The 24,546-nt window shown below is 36.3% G+C and overlaps 1 protein-coding gene across 2 annotated transcripts in view; it reads left to right on the top strand.

The window, feature by feature from the left end:
- TAF2 (TATA-box binding protein associated factor 2) overlaps positions 1 to 24,546 on the top strand; it is a 95,665-nt gene that overhangs the window by 3,106 nt on the left and 68,013 nt on the right. For both annotated transcript variants that reach the window (XM_043601641.1, XM_043601640.1), the window contains exons 3-8: positions 7,399 to 7,559; positions 16,537 to 16,655; positions 17,969 to 18,110; positions 19,596 to 19,827; positions 22,827 to 23,011; positions 24,116 to 24,229. In XM_043601641.1, the coding sequence (XP_043457576.1) occupies positions 7,399 to 7,559; positions 16,537 to 16,655; positions 17,969 to 18,110; positions 19,596 to 19,827; positions 22,827 to 23,011; positions 24,116 to 24,229 (953 nt within the window). The remainder of the gene's footprint in view (positions 1 to 7,398; positions 7,560 to 16,536; positions 16,656 to 17,968; positions 18,111 to 19,595; positions 19,828 to 22,826; positions 23,012 to 24,115; positions 24,230 to 24,546) is intronic.

The following is a 24,546-nucleotide window of genomic DNA, read 5'->3' as shown; positions in this document are numbered from 1 at the left end:
AGACACAGGGTTAAGAGAAACCAAGAGATGGTAGGGCACACGAGGTTAGCAACAAGGAATAGTTATTATTTCTAAACCTGAAAGAACAAAGGAAGGAAGAAGTTACTAGAAACTATAGTAGTTGTCAGAGTGACCTTATAGGAGGTGTGGCCTTTGGTAGAAGAATGAAGCTACCGCCTCCCTTAGCTGGATAGGGAGGAACCTGGAGGGATAAATGTAATGGGCTCACTCTCCTTCCCCTCTCCAATTTTGTCCTTGTGCTTCCCATTTGACCACCCCAACCAGAAGCTGAAGGGCTGGTGCCCAGTTAATGCAACTCCTGGGGTATATAGTGTATTAGGAGGGGCAAAAGGAGAATATCTAGAATAGTCTACCCGTTTTGCCCCCAAGCCATCCTTGTTTTTTGTTGAGAAGAAAAGCTAGTGTTCCCAACACAGGGGACTTAACGAAGTCTTATCCGCTATTGCAGAGGTTGGCAATGGCCAGCTACCTATTTTTGTAACAAATTTTATTTGAGCACAGCCACACCCATTTATTTATATATTGTCTAAAGTGCTTTGGAGCTACACTGGCAGAGTTGAGTACCTGAGACAGAGACTGTGTGGCCTACAAAATCTACTTACTATCTGACCCTTTAAGAAAAAGTTTGCCAATCCCTCACCTAATGAATTCACATGAGGATATGGTAACTCATCTCTACTCCCATGTAAGGTATTAGATATCACCAGTAGCTTTCGTACAAACTAGTGGAAAGAAAAGTGGGTAAGAGAATGTGAAACTTAATTGCTAGAGCCACTGTTTTCTTTAGCAGGTGTCAAGGCCAAGGTTGATATAGACCGCTGTGTTACTCTTCCACCTATTCCATTTTTCCTTTTTCTTCTGCCAACATTTCTATTGGTTTGACCTAGACCTTCATTCCTGTAGGATCTGCATCCTTGCTTGTCCTGTCTTTTTTGGGTTCTTACAGTTTTCCATTGATTAGTGCTATTGGCCAAGTGACCCTGAGATGCATTCTGTGAATCTCTGTGAACTGCAGATATAATTGTTGTCCTTACTGTATAGCAGAACCTTAGTTCCTGTTTGGTAATTGAGATTAGTCATTCCAGTCAGTATAGTGACCCTCTCTCTGTTGGTTCCATAACATGAGGAACCTAACGTGGCCAAGTGACAGTCTCAGCTTCCAAATGGAACCATGATTATATGCCCTGGTGGATGCATTTTTCTGTTGGCCAAACATACTGAACCGAACACAAGGTTACAAAGATAGCAAAAATTCCTTCCGTGGTTTTTTTGATGCAATAGTGAGAATAGTCACTCCAATTTTTACCTTTTGGTTCGCAGATCTATTTCGGCTTTGGAGAGATGTCTCTATATATATGGTACACTAGTTAAGACAGCATCCTGTTGTAGGTCTCTGAGTTGGTGCTGTAATTAAGCCTACAGCAGTTGATCATGCCAGTCCTTCTGGATAATCGGGTACAAGATAAAACTAGTAAATTTTGTATGTAAGAACCCATAACCACACTTCCCTATACACTAAGTTGGAGGTATGTATGAGATAATACAATGATATATAAGATTTTCTGTAAGTATGTTGTAGTTAGGGAAGGAAAATCTAGAATATGTGTCTGTTCTTATAAGGGCATATCATGTTCTTGATATGAGCTGTCTGATGTAGTCATTCTACCAAGTGATTAACTGGTCCTTCCAGTACCATATTGGATGCTTAGTATGATCCTCTACTACTGGTAGTGGGCACTCAGCAGTGGTGGTAGTCAGATCATCTTTGGTGTGTATGTCGGCGGGGGGAAGACCATGTTGTTGGGCTCATGCATAGCCTCCATTCTGCCTCCGTGACCACTTTGTATATCGAGCAGGGTGTCTAGGGAAAGAATCTTTGAGATCTATTTCATCTTGCCAGTTGGTTTTTGAGGGTCCTGTCTGCCGTAGATGCCCTCTGATGGCCATTTATGTGATAATAACATGGATATTTTCACATTATACTTGTGCTGAGAAATCCATTAATACACGTCTTCTACCATCTTCTATTTTCAGTCTTTTAAGTTTGTTCTTACCAGGTTCCTAACCATCCTATTAGCAATTGCCCATGGATCAGTGTAGTTGTGTACTTTAGGTCATCTCTACTACAAAGAGTGTACAGCCAGACGTATTTCCCAACGTTCTGTCTGCTGTAGGACTTTCTTCCACTGTCTCCCAGGGTCACACTTCAGTGGTATTCTTTTTTTTTTTTTTTTTTTTTAATGTTTATTTATTTTGGAGGGACAGGAGACAGCACGAGAAGGGGAGGAGCAGAGAGAGAGAGACACAGAATCTGAAGCAGGCTCTAGACTCTGAGCTGTCAGCACAGAGCCCAATGTGGGGCTCAAACTCACGGACTGAGAGATCATGACCTGAGCTGAAGTTGGACACCTAACCGACTGAGCCACCCAGGTGCCCCAACTTCAGTGGCATTCTAATGGCAGCTTCCACCCACTTCCAGCTGGTCCTAGCATCCTGTGAGCTTATTCATAATTCAGGCTTGTGCTTTGTTCTATTCTGTTAACTGAACAAGGGGAACTCTCCTTGAGGCCTGAGATGGAAATTGAAAGAGAGGTAGAGAAGCAGTGGAAGAAGTATTAATGGATTCCGAGCACCTGCTCATGCTGTTGCCTGTACTTTATGACCCTGCTTGGGTCTGGTTCAGATGTGTTGTCTTTTTAAAAGTGGACAACTGCTGCACGTGCCCGCTTCTGTTTTTCAGAGCTTTCTATTACACTCAATCTCATCACGGTCATTTCAGGTAACATAGTCGTTGGGAGTCCCATGGTCATGTTTGAGTTTCTACTGAAGGGTCTAGAAGCAAACCAGTAGTTGCTTTGCAAATGGAATATAGTTGGTGACAGGAGAGGTTGTGGTTTTCCTCTCAAACCTCAAGAATTTGCACTGTCATTGTATTGGAAAAAGCCAGAGTCTGTACAGCATCTCTATCTGCAGTGGGCATTTCAAATACCATAGGATCTGCTGAGTCATAAAGCCCAAATAGCAGGGCAGCTTGAACCACAATCTGGACCTGCTGCAGAACGTTTTCTTGGTCTGGACCCCTCTCAAAGCTGACAGTGTAATAGGTTGCCTGGTAAGCGGAATGCCCAAATGTATATATTGCCTCCAGAATTCAAAGAAGCCCACCAAGTTTTTTGTCCCTTCCTGAGCAGTTTTTTGTACCTTGCTGAGCAGTACAGAATGAAACAACTTATTTTTCATTTGGAAGGAATATTTTTATATGCCTTAGAATACTGGAACCTTAGAAGCTTTGTTAATGTGACAGGCTCCTGAACTTTAACAGGATTTAACTTTCATCCTGTGCCACCCTTGTTTTTATTAAAACATTTGGAGAATTCCTTTCCCTTCCCAACAGGTCATGTTAGCATAATGTTGTCAATATAATATACTAGTATAATGCTTTATGGGCTATCTTGGAAGCAAGGTACTTTTGGACTATGTTTTGATTGAGCAGGAGAGTTGGTATAGTTTTTAGTTATTAGGTGACAGTGAAGGCATTCTGATGTTTTGAAGACAATCTGTGATTTTTTTTTTTTTTCCTGATAAAAATTCTTTGGGAAAAAAACATTTGTTTGATAATTAGCTATGATACTAGTTACCAAGAGCTATGCTGATTTGCTGTATAAAAATACTATATCTATAACTGTGGTTTAGATTGACAGATTTGTGGTAATTCACCATCATTCTTTGAAACCTTGACTTTTGCATTGGCCAAATAAGTTAAGATGTAGTAAGCATCTTCCAAATATTAGAGGGCACTAATCTCTGCAGTTCCTCAAGGGATGTCTAGTTGCTTTGATTTACTATAGTTTCTAGGACTGGTGGAGTAAGCATGAGTCCTACTCTGAAATAGCCTTGGACTGTTATCCCCTTTAGTACTTGACCTCCAAAGACTTCCAGTATGACTACCAGACCATGGTAGGGTTTTGGGACTCCAGGGATTGTCAGTTAAGAATCAAGATAAGACAACTCCAGAATAAGGGCAAAAAGTAGTTTATTTGAGTGTGATGTAGATCTCAAGATTTTAAAGTATATGTCAGACTTGAACATGTTTATAGGCACAGGAAAAAAATCCTGTACTAATAGGATAGGGTAGTTAATAGAGCGGGATTTTTGAGAATACTGCAGAGTATGGCCCCCAGTGGATGGCTGATTTTTGAACAGTTAGGGAAAGATATATACATGTAGCTGGAAGGCAAGAGAATTGATACTTGGCAGAACAGTGGTTGAAATTAAGGATCTGCAGTAAATGGAAAAGAAAGTGCTGTAAAAATGCCAGGAAGGACTGTAGTAAGAAACTGGAGGAGGTCCAGGAACAGGACTTCATATGGTTGAACAAGAAGACTGAGAAGTAATAAGAGGGGCAGAAGGATAAGCATTGTGGACACTCAAGTTTAAAATGTCAGCTTGGGAGTAATTCTGGGCAGTGATGATGTATCTTTGGAGTGTAATCTTGATTGCTATCCTGTAATAGAAGTAAAGATTGTAGGAATTAAGGTCAAGGAACTTTGAAGCAGGGTTACTGTATGGATCAGATATATCTACATTCAGATCACTTAGAGTTATGGTAGAGATGGGTTAGAAAAGTTGCATATGAGCCTTCAGTGAATGTTGGGGAATTTGGGAGGTAGTAATGAAGAGGAATAGAGGCTTGTGGATCTGTATGGGATGACTAAAGGAAAAAGAAATACAAAAGAATAATAAGAACATTTCTTAGATGTCCACTATGATTTTAAGTGTTTTCCATGTATTGCTCAGTTGTCTTACCACCAAAAGGTAGGTACTGTCATTATTCTTGTTTTATAGAGGAGGAAATAGACACTGAGAGCTAGAGTAAGTAACTCGAGATCATACACTCACTAAGTGGTAGAGCTTGGAATTGAATGCAGACAGTTTACCTCCAGAACACATACTTTTTTTTTTTTTTTTTTTTTTTTTTTTTTTTAGTTTAGGGATAGAGAGTGAGCGAGAGAGAGGGGCAGAGGAAGAAAGAGTGAATCCCAACGCAGGGCTCTAGACCCTAGACTTGGACTCAACCAACTGAGCCACCCAGGCACCCCGTAAACCATGTATTTAATAATGACATACTGCCCGTACTCTTATAGCATATGCTATAAGATTCTGTGAGTGGTCTAGAGTAGCACATGAAACTAAAAGGTTTTCTGTTTTCCCCTCTCCTAATTTACAGCGAATGAAAGAATAAGTAGCTTCTTGTCAAAGGGGTTTCAGGAGACATTTCATCTAAGGCTGGAAGGTAGAGAAGGAATTTTTCAAAAGGTTGAATGGCCCAGGGGAGGTTATTTAGAATAGGATGGGAAGGTGGTCAGCTGTGAAGTGGTTGGGAGGGAACAAGGAGCAAGGAGAAGAGAGTGAGAGGTTACATGACCAGACAAGCTTGCAGTAATGCCAGTGGCCAAGGATGACAGAGAGTGGAGCCTTGTGGAAGTTAATGGGTCTGAATGTTGCAGGCAGATAGAGGTTAGGGCTCTAGGTGGTGTCAGAGACCAGATGATATGAGGAGACTGGGCTTTCCCTATCTTCATGAAATATACTCCATTCACTGTTTTGTTATTGTTAACCTTAGTCAAGAAAGCCAAATCCTGTTCTTCTATCCCCACCCATGTAAGCTAACTATTGACTTAAAGCACTTTCCATAATTTTTTCTATTACAGTACACTTTTGCTGTTTTGATTCTGTTTGCTTGCTTTCAGCTGATCCAAGCTTATTTATGTAGATTGGTCAATGGATTGCTGATAGGCTAATTAAAAGAATTTTGGTCTTTTGCCCTCCAGTTGCTGATAGTTTACGCCTTTAAACACAAAGCTTTTCATTAACACTATTTTGGCCTCCGCTCTTTCTATTCTTATTTGCTACCATGCAGATCTGTGTAGAGAGTCTAATTTATGGATGTATGGCTGTCTTCTTATTTGGGAAGTGGTGGGGAAAAAGGGCTGCAGAATCTCTGTGCTTTTGAGCAGTTAGGCTAAGTGTTTTATAAAAAAAATCTTGCATGTTATTTAAAGCCCTGTACAAGAAACACGGTATAGTAGGATTCCACTGGAATCGTTTAGATGTAGATTTGAATGTCATTTCTCCACTTATTAATTACATAATTTAAAAAAAATTTTTTTTAATTTTTTAATTTATTTTTGAGACAGGGAGAGACAGAGCATGAACAGGGGAGGGTCAGAGAGAGGGAGACACAGAATCCGAAACAGGTTCCAGGCTCTGAGCTGTCAGCACAGAGCCCGATGTGGGGCTCGAACTCACGGACCGCGAGATCGTGACCTGAGCTGAAGTCGGCCGCTTAACCGACTGAGCCACCCAGGCGCCCCTACATAATTTTCTTAACTTCGTTAACTTATCTGTAAAAAGCGTAAAGTAGTACTTTTTTCAGTTCATAGAGAACATATGAAAGTATCTAGTGTAACATCTGGCACACAGTGTTGCTCCCTAAAGCCATTAGAATGGTTATACTTGAGCCCTCTGTGGTTGCTGCCTCCATTTCATCTTAGCTATTTGTGTTGCAGGTTCTGAAATTTTCCTGTTCAGTTTGCAGCCCTTGAAATGCTATTTCATGCCTTCCCATATTTCACACTTGAGTATATCAGTTTTTTAACCCATCATATTAAAAACACTGGACATATGTGTCATGTTCCATTGACCCATCTTTCCCATTTGATTCCCATTTTGGAAGGCCATGTTCTTTTTCTTTTTTTTTTTTTAAACGTTTATTTATTATTATGAGACAGAGAGAGCGACAGAGCATGAGTGTGGGAGGGCAGAGAGAGGAGGAGACACAGAATCCGAAGCGGACTCCAGGCTCTGAGCTGTCAACACAGAGCCTGACATGGGGCTCGAACACACAAACCGCGAGATCATGACCTGAGCCGAAGTCGGACGTCTGACTGACTGAGACACCCAGGCGCCCCTGGAAGGCCATGTTCTTTTTACTCACCAAACTGGTTTTGATTCTCTTTCTGCTCTTTTTTTTTTTCTTCTTCCCTATTTGAGTTCCAGTCTGTCTAGAAAGCCTTGTATTTGAGAGTGTGAGTCCTTTTACTTTTTTCTGGCAGATGGTCCAGTTTTCACTGATGGTGAATGTGAATCACCAAGAAGATAAAGTCTATATAATTCATACCTGTTCATTCATTAGGACAATAGTGTTTGAGATGAAGATACTCAGAGAACACATATATATGTAGCTATTTGGGATTCTGTCTCTGGAATGTAATAGAAATAGTGGTATAAGTAAGTATAAGTAGTAGAAATAAAAAAAAATATTCTAAAACCTACCAGTCTCAATTATAACAAAGTTATTATTCTTTATCATTGCAGGGATTCGTGGAACTGACTATATTTCCCACAGTTGCAAACTTGAATAGAATCAAGTTGAACAGCAAACAGTGTAGAATATACCGAGTAAGGATCAATGATTTAGAAGCTGCTTTTATTTATAATGACCCAACCTTGGAAGTCTGTCACAATGAATCAAAACAGTAAGTTTTATACCTTAAAGTTGATATTTCTAACAGCTATATATTCCCCATATTATTGGATTAATCTTTTCAAAGTACTTTTCTTAGATTATTACTAGGCTCTGAATCCCAGTTTTTTTCCTAATTATAATTTCTGTTTTTTTTATAATTTCTTTTATAATTTTTTATAATTTCTCTGCATATTTGGTTCAAGAAATTTTACTAGTTCTCCCCAACATAGTAAGTTACTGAGTTTTCTTTCTTCAGATTACAGTTTTGAAGAAGTATTATCTGAGAATTAAAAAACAATTTTAAGCCATTTTTCTACTTTTAATATTTTTAAAAAATACTTTATTAACATTAATCTTCAATGGGTTAGGTGGTTGTTGTAATCCTTAGAGCAGAGACTACTTCAGAATATTTTATAAAATACTTTGACTGCCTTTGAATGTCATATAAAAATACTATGTCTTAGGTGTCTCTTCACTTTAAATATTACGTCTACTTCACTTTAAATATTATATTTTTACTGATAAAAAACCTTGTTTTTTATCAGTAAACATGCTGTTATGAGCAGTTTTGTGTTCTACTTTTTTCATTTAAATACTTTGTCTCCACTTTTCCACATATGATAGTCTTCACTCTCTATCATTTTTATGGTCAGATAATATTTATTCAGTATATTATAGTTTGCATGATTGTTTTCCAGTTGTTTGGCATTTGTGTCATTTCCAGCTTTTGAGATCGTAAGTGATGTTGAGTGAATATTTTGGCATAAATAAGGTTTTTTCCTTGAATTATTCCTTTAGGCAAATAGGATTACTTACTATTCTTAAGGCTCTTTTTAGTATTTTACTTCATTGTGCCCAGTAATATTTGTATTAATTTAAGTACTGTGAACTATGTTTGAGGGCACTTGCTTTTTCAAAGTTTAGAAACCATTGGATTCAACCATGATTCTCTGTTTTGGAGTAGGGTGCCAAACCTTTATTATAAACTGTTTTTAGTCAAGATATTATTTTAACTAATTGCTGCATTAAGGCAGCAATTCTTAAAGTGTGATTTCCAGACAAGCAGTATCAGCATCACCTGGAAACTGTTAGAAATGCAGACTCCCAGGCATTGCCTTAGATCTGCTGAATCAGAAAGTGGGGATTTGGTCCTGCAATTTGTGTTTTATTTGTTTTGGGTTTTTTTTGGTGGTGTTTTTGTTTTTTTAAGATTTTATTAAGTAATCTCTACACCCAACGTGGGGGTCCAACTTACAACCCCGAGATCAAGAGTTGTGTGTTCTACCAACTGGGCCAGCTAGGTGCCCCCCTGCAATTTGTATTGTAACTAGTGTGCCAGGTGATTCTGAGAGGCTAATTAATGCCTATGAGCCATTGCCTTAAGGGTTTACAAGGGTTGAGACAGGAGGCTTATCTTTAGACATATTTTTGGTCCCAGTTATCATTGGTTTAGAATCTTTCAGACTCAGGGAAGAGAAAAGAATATGCTGTTGGAAAAGTTCAGGGAATCTCTGAATTACTCCTGTAACTTCCCATTTCACAAACTTGAGTTGTTGAAATTACATTGCTTTTTCAGCTACACTTGTAGAACTCATTTAAAAACACTTATTACAAAATCATCTTCCTCCTTTTTCCCCCAGAAAAAAAAAATGACCTGCCCTTAGAGTAGTAAATATATACCACTGATGTATGGAAAAGGCACTTGTAAAAGAGCAGGTAGGAAAGCAGAGCAGGTAGGGAAGCCATGGCCTTGCTAGAGTCCGGAATAGCTCCGCAGTTGACACTAGAACTCTGCATTTGACGACAGGTCAAGTAGGCTCTCCATCTGCCAGTCACAGAACAGTGTTTGCACATTTGCTTTACCTGTTGTTTCTGCTCTGATCTCAGAGAATATACTCTGTGGCAGTACAGTGACAGGAACGATGGTTTCCACGTCTGTTGAGGAAACAAGCTTTTACTTTTTGCCTTGTTTGTTTTGAAGTGATCTTATCTCCTAAAGAATTTCTCTAGTGATAGGGAAGATGCTTCATCACTTATAGCGTTATAATGGAAGAAAAGAAAGGTAAAAAGGGGAGTCTTTTCAAATGTTACGTTAGGAAATTGGGAAAGGTAGAATATATTATAATTTTTCTTTTCAGTTAGAAACAGCTCTTTTAGCCATGGTCACTTAGTAAATATTTGCTCACTACCCCTGCTTTTCTTCCAAGCTCTAGAATCTTGATTACTTTTAAAGAGGGATGACATTAGTTATTTTTTGCTGGTGTTCATTATTTGATTGGTTTAAAAGAGGATTTGAGGTTGGTTTTAGAATTTTAGTAGACAACAGTTTTAAAAAAAGTGGCTAATGGAATTAGCATGGAGAGTGAAAAAGCGTAGGATGGTGTGTACACTGTGTTAAGTTATTGCACAATTGTTACAGGAAAATTATAGATTTAGTTTTGATGTTTCTGGTTGCCTTACCTAAGAGAAAACACTCGTTTATATGATTGATAAGACACAAGATAGAAGATACCGGGTTATTCAGAAGAAATACTGCTTTTCTTAGCAGTTAAATGTGAAAAATCTTTCTTCTGGATGACATTATTTTTAGAGAACTTTGGGAAAGTCAGATACTTAAGGTCTTTAGCATGTCCCTAGATACTTCTGTTACCTTTCTTGTTTCTAAAGTAACTTTCTTTAATAAACCAATAAAATTTACACTACAGTTGAAACAAATTAAGTATAGCAGTTTTGAAATTGAAAGTTAAACTTAAATTCTGTGATAAAATTTGATCTTAATACATATAAGAATGTCCTAACATTCAAAGAAGTAATGTACTACTTAATCACATCTTCTTATTTGTTTTAAACTTAAGATACCAGGCTATCCTGTTTTTGATGGAAAGAGTGTGCTTACCTTGGTTGAGATTCAGCATCTTTGAACTGCAGAGGGAATGTAAGGAAGAGAAACATTTAGATAAGAGACTGAAAGACATTTCTACCTATTTTATCCAACCAAACGTTAGTGGAGTTGTTAAATTACCTGTGCCAGCAATTAAAAACCCTGTTTTTTATGTAACATCTATTTAAGCGCTTGCTCGCACATTCTCTCTCTCTCTTTTTTTTGTCTGCCAGTAAAATAATTTCAACAGTTTCTCCAAATATATTTTGTGTGTGCATTCTCTTTTTTTTTTTGTCTACCAATAAAATAATTTCAACACTTTCTCTAAATATATTTTGTATTTGAATCTTATGTATTGTAGATAAATTATAGTTTTCCCTATAGGAGCTTTTTGATTGATTTTTTTTTCCCTACATTTTTCTCTTCTTAGAATAAAATAAATACGGACTTTGCCAGAGAAGCTGTTTCTATGGATGGATAGGCTACAGTGCTGACATCTCTTTCCTTTGTTTCTTTTCCTTCCCTAGATAGACTTTCCCACTTTGAGAAAATCTTTTCTATTTTGCTTGAAAAGCCTCAGTGTTCCCAAGTTCCAAGAATCAGTTTAATTCCTGTCTTTAGTATTCATTTCCTCTAAGGAGTGGCTGTAGAAATGACCAATATTGAGATATAAATGAAGTAGCTATTGAGTGATTAGAATGATTTTTAGAGTAATTGGAGTTGATTTTTTTTAATTGCTATTAAAAAAATTTTTTGTAAGTCCTGTATTTTTTAATACAGACTTATACTACAGAGGTTTTAAATGTTATTTTGCTAATATTATATAGTAAAAGTAGTTGATTCTTTTACTAATTATGGTTAAGTAATATGGATATTTATATTTTAACTCAGCCACAATGCCTCACTGCTACTTATTTTTGGTAGTATTGCTCAGGGTTAATTTGTTGTAGTTGGAGGAACATTAAGGTTCATTTAGTCGAAACTTCAGCAAGAATTTTTTTTTTTTTTTTTTTTTAACGTTTTATTTATTTTTGGGACAGAGAGAGACAGAGCATGAATGGGGGAGGGGCAGAGAGAGAGACACACACAGAATCGGAAACAGGCTCCAGGCTCTGAGCCATCAGCCCAGAGCCCGACGCGGGGCTCGAACTCACGGACCGCGAGATCGTGACCTGGCTGAAGTCGGACGCTCAACCGACTGCGCCACCCAGGCGCCCCAGCAAGAATTTTTTCCTATACTGTTTCACCTTTTGCTTGAATGCTTCTAGCTCTGAAGAACTCAATATATATATTTTTTAACATTTATTTTTGCGAGACAGAGGGAGGCAGAGCATGAGTTGGGGAGGAGAAGAGATGGGGAGGGGAAGGTGGACACAGAATCCAAAGCAGGCTCTAGGCTCCAAGCTGTCAACACAAGAGCCCGGGGCTCGAACTCACGGACCACGAGATATGACCTGTGAGTGAGCTCACTGTATTTTCAAGCATCCCTTTGATTTTTCTGAAAGCTAGGAAGTTCTTTATTACATCAAACTACAGTTTTTGTTATAATATTCACAAACTTAACCAATTTAAATATTGTTTTCCCCCAAGTTTTCTCTTTTCCAGTCTACAGAATCACAATACTTTCAACCCTTCCTTATCTAAAACTCTTCCCAAATTTGTTACCATTCTTGCCCTTTGAATGTTCCCTGGTTTGGCATTGTTTCTTCTTAAACGTGGTAACCCCAGAACTAGATATAATTCTTCCTATTTGGATTAATTTTTACATGCATAGCAGTAGAGCCATTTTATCCTTATCTGCATTCAGTGTTTCTACAGTTTGAAATACAGTAGCCTTTCAGAGATGGCTGCTTTGAGTAGTTCACTCAAGTTTGAGCTTGACTGAAATCCCCTAGACTTTTTCATAGAAAAACCTGTTACGGTAGAGTTTTCTCTAAGAATCCTTATTTCATAGTATCATATCAAATGTTGTTTTAATTATTTTTAAAAAGTCATCTTTATTAATTTTGGTATTGGTTTCACTTTTAGAAAATGGGTTTTCCTGCTGGCTGGCTTTTTTTTTTTTTTTTTTTTTTTTCTGTGTGCAAACTATCAGAACCAAAGAGAAGAGAAACCAAGTATTGACATGGATATAGAGTAACTAAACTTTTCAAACACTGCTGATAGAAGTGTAAATTGAGTTTGAATATGTGCATACTCTATGATTAGTGTAGGTCTCACTCCTAGTATATACTCAGTAGAAATGTGTTCATATGTTCACCAAAAAATATGTACAAAATTGTTCACAGCAACATTTGTAATAGTCAGAACTGGAAATTACCTGAAGACTCATCAGTGGTAGAAGATAGATTGTAATATGTTCTCACACCACTGGAATTCTAAACAGAGACAAGATAAATGACCACTAGCTACATGCACCAGTATGTCTGGATCTCGCAGGCTAGACATTGAGTAGAAGAAGTCAGATACAAGAGAAAGTATATGAAGTTGTTAATCTATCACATTAGATGTCAGAATAATGGGTAACCTTTGGTGGTGGAAAGTGGGGTTGGTTAGTGATTATAAGAGGGCTTCTGGGAGGCTGGTAAAGTTCTGTTCATGCTCTGCATGCTGGCTCTTTTTGTCCTGTGAGGTGTACATTTAGAGTATATATGCTTTTCTGATGTGTATTATGCTTCCATGAATATTTTTAAAAGAGAGAAAGGGTTTACCAATAATTGAATCTTAAGCGTTCACAAAACCTGCCCCTGAGTTTTAAGAAGTATATGTTACTGACAAAGAATTAAAACATTATTTTAATATGGATGCTTATAATAAATTCTTAGAGAAAATTACTAGTTTTTCAATATCTTCTACAACATTACTTGTCTCTTTGTTTCCTTGAGGAGGGGATGGGGTTGGAGACTGGAGGTTGGAGATGGTGGTGTTATAGGACAAGGACACTATTATTCTGAAAATTGAAAATACTTATTCTAATCTTGTCTTGTAATTTTTGGCTTTTATGATGTTATTATGAAAAGAAACATATTTGATTCATATTATGAAAGGAAACACTGAAATCCAAACCATGAGAAGATTGTTCCTCATAACTGGCTTTCCAGTAGATTCCACTTACGGTGACTCACCATTTTATTTGGACCGCTTTACCTTTTCTCAGGAAATGAGGAGATTAAGTGAGAATAATTTCCCATAAAAAAAACCCTGAGTGGTCTAATATGTAATGTTTCAGTTTGGCTTTTTATGTAATGATTGTTTTTTATTTTTGAATTTTACAGATAACCAGGGGGAAATTATGGTGTCTTCAACTATCTTTCATATTTCATGTTTTTGCATTTTTATTGAAAAGAAACTACAGTTTGTAGATATACAAAGTAGTCTTTAAAATTAGATGGTATGTTGGGGCGCCTGGGTGGCTCAGTTGGTTACGCGTCTGACGTCGGCTCAGGTCATGATCTCATGGTTCACAAGTTCGAGCCCTGCGTCGGGCTCTGTGCTGACAGCTCGTAACCTGGAGCGTGCTTCGGATTCTGTGTCTCCCTCTCTCTCTGCTCCTTCTCTGCTTGCACTCTGTCTCTGTCTTTCTCTCTCTAAGTAAACTTTTAAAAAAATTAAAAAAAAATTAGGTAGTACGTTGGCTAAGTGCTGGCAAAAATGCAGAGTGACTGGCACTTTTATATATTTTTGATGGGAATGTGGAATGGTATAGCCATTCTGGAAAACAGTTTGGCATATTCTTACAAAGCTAACATATTTTTACCATTTGACTCAGCAGTCCCACTCTTAGGTATTTGTACTACAAAATAAAAATTAAATTCACATAAAAATTAATACATGGTTGTTCATAGTGGTTTTATTTGTGGTAGCCAGAAGCTGGAAGCAACCCATATGTTCTTCAGTGGCTGAATGAAATAACAATAAATAATCTGTGGTCCAGTCTGTACAGTGGAATACTATTCAGTATGTATAAAAAGGAACAAATTATTGATATGTGTAATGCTTGAGATGGATTTCAAAGATTTACTACATGAGACAAACCAGCCTCAAAAGGTCGCATTCCAGGGGCGCCTGGGTGGCTCAGGCAATAAAGTGCACTACTTCGGCTCAGGTCATGATCTCACGGTTTGTGGGTTTGAGCCCCACATCAGGCTGTGTGCTGACAGCTCAGAGCCTGGAGCCTGCTTCGGATTCTGTATCTCCCGCTCTCTGCCCCTCCCCCGCTCACACTCTGAGTGTTTCTCAAAAGTAACAACAAAAAAAATCATGTTCTGTATGATTCCAAGGCATAGCACAAGGGACTCTGGGATGATGGACTTGCTCTATATCCTGATTGTGGCGGTGGTTGTACATGTGTAAGAATTTATGGAATTATATACCAAAGGAAAGAGAGTTACTGTATGATAATTTAAAAAATATAGATGGTATGTGAAAACCTTCATTTTTATTGTGATCCTGTAGTTCTTGCACATTTTATTTTACATATTTATCTAACAAAGAAATTGTTAAAATTATTGAGAAGTCTGTTTCACTGCTTCCAGAGCCTTATGTTGTGTAGTTGTTAAAATCCTTCCTAATCCTTCCTAATCAGTAGAGACATGGAGATGGGAGAGGAATGGCTTCTGTCAGGTTAAGAGGGCATAACTTTACTGTTTTCTTTAATGGCCCTTTTCCCATTTAATTTTTCCTATAACGTCTCTGTACTGTATATTAAACTTGTTTTTTAACTAGTTAAAAACTTACTGAGCTAGTGAAATGTGACTGACTTTACTTCGTGGATTCATCTAATGGCAAGATGATCAATATAAAGGTGCTCAGCAAGAATATGGCTCATGGAGTTGTCTTTCATCTTGCTCTTATCATTCCTTGTCTTTTTTCTTTCATCCATCTCTTACGTATTCCTTTAAACAGGTTTCAGTGAGGAAATGTAATATGTGTACAGACGGCCCCCAACTTCAGACAGTTCAACTTAACAATTTTTCAACTTTATGATGGTGCAAAGTTGGTGATACACTTTCAGTAGGAACTGTACTTTGAATTTTGAGTTTTGATTTCTTTCCCAGGCTAGAAATATGTGGTACCTATATGGAGCTGTACAGTGGGCCTCAGCTCCCAGTCAGCCACATGATCACGAGGCTATATAATCTGTATACTTAGGACAATTCTGTACCCCTGCAACCATTCTGTTTTTCCTTTTGAGTATAGTATTCAATAAATTACCTGAGATGTTCAACACTTTATTGTAAAATAGGCTTTGTGTTAGATGATTTTGCCCAACAGTAGGCTAATATAAGTGTTCTGAGCAAGTTTATGGTAAGCTAGCCTAAGCTATGATGTTTGGTAGGTTAAGTGTATTAAATTCATTTCAATTTCCAATATTTTCAACTTATGATGGGATTATCGGGACAAAACACCATGGTTAAGTTGAGGGAGATCTGTATATGTCAGTATACATTTAAAGTGTTTTTAATGAAATAAAATTTAAAAATTGGATGGGAACAGGGTTGTAATAACTTCATAAGACTTATGTGTATTGTTTTCATCCAGTGGGAAATAAGGCCAAGTAACTATTGAACAGCTGTTTATAGAGTATACCCCCCTGGCATATAGGAGGTACAGCAGTGAAGCAGCCAAAAGTTTCCCTCCTTTAAGCTTACATTGTCAGGCACTGGGGGTAAAGGTAAGCAGTACTACATTTTAAGGACTTGATTCCCATCCTAACTTGTTTTAAACATCTTAATTTCTGTGAGATCATAGTTTGTGGAATCGATTGAAATGTTTGCCATATTGATAAAGAATACTTCTTCAATTTTGCATATGTTCTTTTCACTTCTATCAGGAATGTATAGTGACTTTGACATTCCAAAATTAATGAAGGATATGGTAATTATAATAATCACATGGCATTGGCGAATTTGCTATATATGATATCGTATTTATAATTTAGTAGGTTTTGTCATGATGAGTAATAGTTACTTGTCCAGAAAGCATTCTCATAAATTATATAAAATGATACAACGCTTAACAAACAAATGCTACCAAATATTGAAGAAAATACTTGGTGAAATGTTTGGCTTATTACTAAAACATCTCTTTTTCTTTTTTTTCCCAGGAGAAATCTAAATTATTTTTCCAATGCTTATGCCGCTGCAGTTAGTGCTGTGGATCCTGATGCAGGAAATGGAGAACTTTGCATTAAGGTTCCCTCAGAGTTATGGAAACATGTTGATGGTAAAACACCAAAAATATATTGACTATACAATAAAATCATGTTAGACTTAGTGACTGAAAACTTTTACATGAAAATTAATGATGTCATAATTGTAAATTAATACTTGAAATATACAGAAGTTGGAAGCTCTTTTTTTTTTTTTTAAAGATCACTGGTTAATAGGAAAATAGCAATTAAGGGCTATGACAAAAAACAACTCATTCACTATTCTTTTTAAAGTGAAAGTTATAAAAAATATTGGATGGATAGAACAATTTGTCAAGAGTTGAGAATGCATGCAATATCAAATCAATTTAAAATTAGAGCATGTTACAGCGGGGAGAATCCTAAAAAAATCACCTAGTTCACTTCTTTCCTTTTACAGAAGAATAATCTGAAGTCTAGACAGCAAGTGACCTACTGAAGGTCACTAAATAGTAGTAAAATCAGTGCTAGAACATAGGGTTCCTAACACCCACTGTGCACTTTTGAGCACACTCTTATTATTTCTAAATCTTTGTTTTCTCTTGGATAAAGTCACAGCCATTATAATTGTTATGCATAACTTGCCTACTTTTATTTAGCCTTATAAAAATTAACAAAGATGAGGAAGTGAGACATTTTTGTTTTGTTTTTGCTTTTTATTTTTTCTTTAATAGTTCGTGTGTTTGGTGGGGGTTGAGGGTTGCCCACTTTTGGGGGATAGGCATAGAAGGCTATCATTTCATGTTCAGGGAATGGACATAGTCCATATGGTTGTGATGGTCTGAGGGAAATTAAAAGAAACCTCTTTTTCATAAGATTAAAAATCTTACAAAAGCAACATGTATTTGTTATGTATAAATTAAAGATAATGTAAATAACATATTACATAAATTCTTGGGTAGCTTTTCCCACTCACTCCCTATTCCTCCTGTTCCCCAAAGTCAACTAGGGATAACAATGTGGGGGACTTTTTAAGTCCTTACTGTTTTGCATTGAATCCTAAGTGTCCTTAAATTTCCTATGTGATAGGTAGTTTTGAACTTTTTTCTTTAGACAGTATAGCATTGTCAGAAAAGTTGGGAGGAGGATATGGCATGACCTGAGTTATATCTTGGGAGAACACAGCTAGCAGTGACTAGAATTGAGTGGAAGGACATCAGTGGAGGCAGGCTATTGAGTTAATATAGGTGGAGAAAAGGTGAGAGCTGAAAGTAGGGTAAGTGGTGTGATTTTTCATTTAAAGCTGAGCTTTTAATTCTCGTTTTATGTTTAGTGCCTTGCTATATAGACCATTGTTACCTTATTATATATTTACGTATCAATGTATATGTATATTTATTTGTTGCAGAATTAAAGGTCCTAAAGATACACATCAATTTTTCTTTGGATCAGCCAAAAGGAGGTCTTCATTTTGTGGTACCCAGTGTTGAGGGAAGTATGGCAGAGAGAGGTGCTCATGTTTTCTCTTGTGGGTATCAAAATTCCACAAGGTAGATTATTCTTATATATTTCAGTTAATTTCATTTTTCAGTTGAATTTTTTGTATGTATATGCAGTACATGTGTTTAGTGTAAATTGAGAAGTATGAGCTTCATCCTCAGATTTACTTCTTCTCAATTTTGTTCCACTAGTCATTCCTTCTCAGTCCTGTGTCTTCCCTTTTGTCTTTACTTTTCAAAAAAGAGACTGTTCTAAAATCATCCCAATTCATTATTTTTTTAACTTTATACTGCAGTAAAACGGCATCTAGAAAATTAAATTGTAAATAGGAAAGTTCAGTGAATTTTCACAAGTGAATAAGCCTGTGTAATCCACACTCACATCAAGAAAAAGAACATTACCAGCATTGCAGAGTCCCCACCTCCTACTCACTTCTAGTCACTACCTGCTTCCCTCATATCCTTCTGCCCGACAGTGACCACTATTCTGATTTCTAAAGTAATATAGCTTAATTATACCTGCTTTTGAGCTTTATATGAATGGAAGTGTATGCATTATGCTCTTTTTATCTGGCCTTTTTTGTTCAATACCATGGTAGTGAGATTTTCCTTCATTGCTGTGTGTGATTGTAGTTCATTCTCAAAGCTCAGTAGTTCACTATATATTGTTGAAATATTACAGTATGCGTATTCTCTTCAGATTGTTATTAATAATCCTCAGATTATTAACTTCTTCAAGCCAAGGATGATGTCTCATACTTCTTTGTGTTGCAGTATCAGGTATAGACCCTGGCATGTAGTAAAACCTGACCTTGATAGAATGTGGAATAGAAATTTTTTGTCTGGCTTTGCTAGCACTGTTGGAATTTATGTCATGCATCCCAATCCCATTCTCCAAAACAGTTTTCTAATTTATGGATTAGATTCCGCATATTGTGTTTTTTACAACTTTATTGTAAGCTTTTTTAGTTTCTGGTAATGAATACTATATAAAAACTAATGTGAATATGCAAATGAAAATAGTTTTTAATTTAGAAGTTTGAAGCCAAGAATTGCCTACCCCTTTTTTAAGGATTTAAACTGGCTGTATCACATGATATATTTTCTTAATATTGCCAAAGAATATGTGGAGAAAAGTTTTTTTTTTTTTTTTAAAGCTTATTTATTTTTGAGAGAGAGAGACAGAGACAGAGTGTGTGTGGGGAAAGGGCAGAGAGAGAGGGAAACACAGAATCGGAAGCAGGCTCCAGTTTCTGAGCTGGTTGCACAGAACCCAACGCAGGGCTCGAACTCATGAACTGTGAGATCATGACCTGAGCCGAAGTCTGATGCTTAAGTGACTGAGCCACCCAAGCACCCCGAAAAGTTTCTATCTTTAATCAAAGTCTGAAGTTGCACAGTAACAAGCTTCAGCAGGCAGATAGCTTAAGTTTCTTTTTACACATACTCTATAAAAGTTAGACAAACTTATAAGTGGGGGAAACAATGTAGGTTACGCTCTCACTATATTTTTTACACTTTTGATATTTTTTCTAGATTTTGGTTCCCATGCGTTGATTCATACTCTGAATTATGTACATGGAAATTAGAATTTACGGTAGATGCCGCAATGGTGGCTGTTTCCAATGGAGATTTGGTGGAGACAGTATATACCCATGATATGAGGAAGAAGACCTTCCATTATATGCTCACCATTCCAACAGCTGCGTCAAATATCTCTTTGGCCATTGGACCTTTTGAAATACTTGTAGATCCATATATGCACGAGGTGAGTCATAGCTTCTTGCTCCTTTCTCTCCCAGCTTTTCATTCCTGATAAAAGGAAGCATAGTAATGAAATGCTAAGTTTTTCCTAACTATTCTTTCCATTATCCAGAATATCATTAGACAGAAAAGGATTTTTTATCTGATATATTTAATGATGTGAATTCTTGAATGAATTCCTTTTAAAATGTTATATTAAAGTCTTAGGTTTTTTTCCAACAGAGAGCTTAGTGTTCCAAAAGAGCTTCAAGTATACCTTTTTTTTTTTTTTTTTTTTACGTTTATTTATTTTTGAGACAGAGAGAGACCGAGCATGAACGGGGGAGGGGCAGAGAGACAGAGGGAGACACAGAATCTGAAACAGGCTCCAGGCTCTGAGCGGTCAGCCCAGAGCCTGACGCGGGGCTCGAACTCACGGACCGCGAGATTGTGACCTGAGCTGAAGTCGTACGCTTAATGACTGAGCCACCCAGGCACCCCAAGTATACCTTGATTAGAGTATGTGGGTTGATTTCTGTAACTAATTTGTATTTATGTCATCTTTTTGTTTGGTTTATGTTTATGAATGTTATAGCCCCATCTCTGGAACCTGAAACACTCCACAATTTCAAAATTAAAGAACAAGATTTGTTCTCACTTTAGCATATACAGAGGAAAAAAGAAAAGGCTGAGGCAGAGTTTAGAATTCTAGTCCACATACTCATGAAAGCTTCTTGCAGTTTTCTTCCATATCTTGCCACAAATTGTATGTTAATTGGTAGACCCATTAGTGCATTGAGGCCTCCCCAAGCATGAGACTTCTGGAGTTTAGGAAGTGATGTATTGGTTATTGACCCTCTCTACTTCTATATGTGTTTAAAGTAACATTTGAATGAATCTCTCTTTATTTATTCTTAGTCCCATACATTTTCAATATTAGGGTTTTTTTTTTCTTAGTATAAAACTTATATTGTGACCATATATATATCTCAACAGTATTTCTGTTATGTGAGCAAAAATTGAGGGCAGTTAGGTTTAGACTGTCGGTAAGCTCCTCACTCTGTTCTTAATTTGCTTTCCTGAAACTCACAAGATTTATAAAAGTCACTCATGGAAAATATTCAGGGTATTTTATGAATGGTTTTGCTTTTGCTGGCGTGACGTTGATTCTTAAAAGTATATTCACTGATAAGATTGGCGGTGAATTTTATTATCTTTGGTAAATGATCAACTGTAAAATCAACATTTGACTAGTACCTACTTTGTATTTTGGAAGGATTTTTTTTTCCCACTCCGAGCCATTGGATGGGAGAAAGGTAAATGATAGTTAAGAAATATTTTTCTTGAGTACTTAACGAAACCATGACTTAGTCTTTCTCTGTCTCAAATAAAGAGTTTTTGCTGCATTATCAGATTTGCTGTCATGTAGGTTTTTTTAATAGTGAATCTTTTTCTGATGAATAGTATTTCGGTTTTTGTTTGTATACCAAGAGGAGTGCTCGTTATGATGTAGTTTGGGCCCTTGACCATTAATCATACATAGATGTTCAGTACTCAGGTATGTTAGTGTCTATCTGTTCTAATGCTGTTAGAATAATTTTTATCATACATTAAAAACTTTCCTTGCCTCCACATTCCTACAACAGTCAGAACTCTTTAGGGGTGCTTGGGTGACTCATTCGGTTAAGTGTCCCAACTCCTGATTTAGGCTCAGGTCATGATCTTGCGGTTTGTGAGTTAAGCCCCATGTTGGGCTCTGCACTGTCGGTGTGGAACCTGTTTGGGATTCTGTGTCTGCCCCTCCCCATGGGCATTTTTTCTCTCAATCCAAATAAATAAATACACATTATAAAAAAGGGTAGCTGGCCTGGGTGGCTTAGTTAGTTAGTTAAGCAGCCGACTTGGGCTCAGGTCACAATCTCACGGTTCATGAGTTTGAGTCCTGTGTCAGGCCCTGTGCTAAAAGCTTGGAGTCCAGAGCCTGCTTCGGATTCTGTGTCTCCCTTTCTCTCTGCCCCTCCCCAGCTTGCACTCTGTCTCTGTCTCTCTCAAAAATAAATAAATGTTAAAAAACATTTTTTTTAAGTAAAAAAAAAAACAAACTCTTTAGTATGACTTTCAGCATCTTCTAGAATTTGACCCTAATTTTCCTTTCTAGCTTTTTTCTCATTACTTTCCTATTTGTTTGTTATATTCAATATAGTTCTGTAGATTTTCCTGACCATACCATATTTCTTTCTGTCTTTGACTTTGAGATGTCTACTTGACCTTTTCATTCCTATCAAACTTTTGTCCAATCCAAAAAGATTAGCTCAGATTTAATCTCCAGCATAAAACTTTGCTAAGTCATTCTAATCAGAGTGATCTCTGTCATTGTTGATACCATTTATTTGGCACAGAATCATAGTATGGGATGAGATGGTATATGATATTCAAGTGGCCATATCCAAGGTGGGATGTGACATAGTAAGGAGATCAGAATTACAATTTCCGTTGCTGGTATTTCACATCTCTTAACTACCAGTAAGCTTCCCTATAGCTTTCAATATGTGGTTGAGATATTAGGAGTACTACTGGAACTGCTCTTTATATGTAATGAAGGTAGTATGATTAATATTAACTATTAATTATTAAAATAGTACTATGGTAAGTGCGATATTCACTAGGTTAGATATTTATGAATCAAAGGTGGATTTGCAATAAGCTATGGAAGTTTAAATCTTTCTTGTTTTGTGTGGTTATGCAGAAGAAATTTTAATTTGGAACCAAAGTTGTATTTTCTTTGAATCTAAGCGTTTCACAGACTTTATAATCCATCATGATTTTAGTTTTCAAGTACAGTGAATATTTTGTAAACAGTAAAAGTAATTATTAATTTCATACTAGCATTTTCTCTCATTACCTTGAATTTGTTAAGATTTATATTAATGTGAAGTTTCCCTTACAATTGGACATTTGGGAAATTTAAAATACTAAAATTAAACTTTCATTTAATGATCAATCTTCTCTGCTTTTTATTTTCAGGTTACTCATTTTTGTTTACCTCAACTTCTTCCACTGCTTAAACATACTACGTCATATCTTCATGAAGTTTTTGAGTTTTATGAAGAAATTCTTACATGTCGATACCCATACTCCTGTTTTAAGACAGTATTCATCGATGAGGCTTATGTTGAAGTGGCTGCTTATGCTTCTATGAGTATATTTAGGTTGGTATTTCTTAAGATTTGAAATGCCCAAATGAGGGTAATGATGTGAAGACAGGCTACCCTGTTGACAGATCAACTTTAAGATATGTTTCAAACTTTTTTCTTTTAAATATGGTTGGCTTTATAGAAAATCGAATGGTTTTAAAATTCAAAATGTAGAAAAGCATACAAAGGAAAATTTCAAAATAACCCAAAAGACTTCTATTATTTTCATCCAGATATAGCTGATAGTAATGTTTCATAGATTTTTTTTTTTTAGTCTCTTGCCTATGCATGTAAAAAAAAAAAAAATCATACAAGTTATATAATGGATGTCTAATGGGTTATTTTTCCTAGCATCATTTAAAAAATTTACTGATGTTGACAGAAATGTCTTTGCTAATTAAAAAAGAGAGAAAACTTTATTTTGTTCTTATACCCGTCTTCACTTTATCCCTTTCTTTTTTTTTCTTTTTTCTTTTTTTTTTGTAAGGTTCTAGATTTATAAATATTATATCTTAGATTCAATGATTTTACCCTTTCTGGGCCTAAAATTTCTCATCTGTAAAATGGCAGTAATAATACGGCCCCTGTATTCTCTCTGGAGTGTGTTAGAAAGATCTTGTAGGTCAGTGTATTTGAAAGTAAACAATGGAGCACAAAAAATTAATAGGAGTGCCTGCCTGGCTCAGTCGGTAGAGCATGTGACTCTTGATCTTGACTTGTGAGTTTAAGCCCCATTTTGGGTGTAGAGCTTACTTAAAAAAAATTAATAGTTATTATTGGCAAAAGGTTTTTGAATTTAGAAGAGCCCTTCATAGGAAAATCAGTTTCTGATGAACATATCCATTTCTGGCTAATGATAATTTCCCCTTCTCCCAGAAAATGGTACTTATATTTTTTTCACAGAAATGAATGGGAAACAATGCAGTCCTTGCTTTAGGCAAAAGTTAATTAAGATTATGGATTTCAGCTGAATTTTAAAAAGATGTGATAGCTTTTGGAAGTGTAATCTGTTTTTTTATGTCTAACTTGAATTTTCTTATTTTAAAAGTGTGATTATTTTATTTTGACTGAATCATGTTTCTTTCTTGGTTATAATTAGCTGTCTCTTTTAAATTCCAGCACAAATCTTTTACATAGTGCCATGATTATAGATGAGACACCTTTGACTAGAAGGTGTTTAGCCCAGTCCTTGGCCCAGCAGTTTTTTGGATGTTTCATATCCAGAATGTCTTGGTAAGTAATTTCATAGTTTAACAACTACTGAGAAAAGGAATTGGGAAAGTTTGTTTTCTTTTTCTGCATTTTCTTTTCTGTATGTATATATATATATGTATATATATGTGTGTATATATATATATATATATATATATATATTCAGAAAAAAATAATTAGTGTAAATTTCATCCCAAGTTTTTGGCTATCAGTTCAGTATAGTTCTACAATTTTAAAAGAATTTTGAAAGCAGTAATTTCTTAGGAAACTGAATGAGTACTGTAGAAAAAAGACCTTGAATGTACACAAAACTATCGTTGGAACTCTAATGTCCATGT

The sequence above is a fragment of the Prionailurus bengalensis genome, chromosome F2, assembly GCF_016509475.1.
Source record: "Prionailurus bengalensis isolate Pbe53 chromosome F2, Fcat_Pben_1.1_paternal_pri, whole genome shotgun sequence".
Lineage (NCBI taxonomy): Eukaryota > Metazoa > Chordata > Mammalia > Carnivora > Felidae > Prionailurus > Prionailurus bengalensis.
Note: the sequence above shows the minus strand (reverse complement) of the source record. Positions and strands in the feature narration are given on the sequence as shown.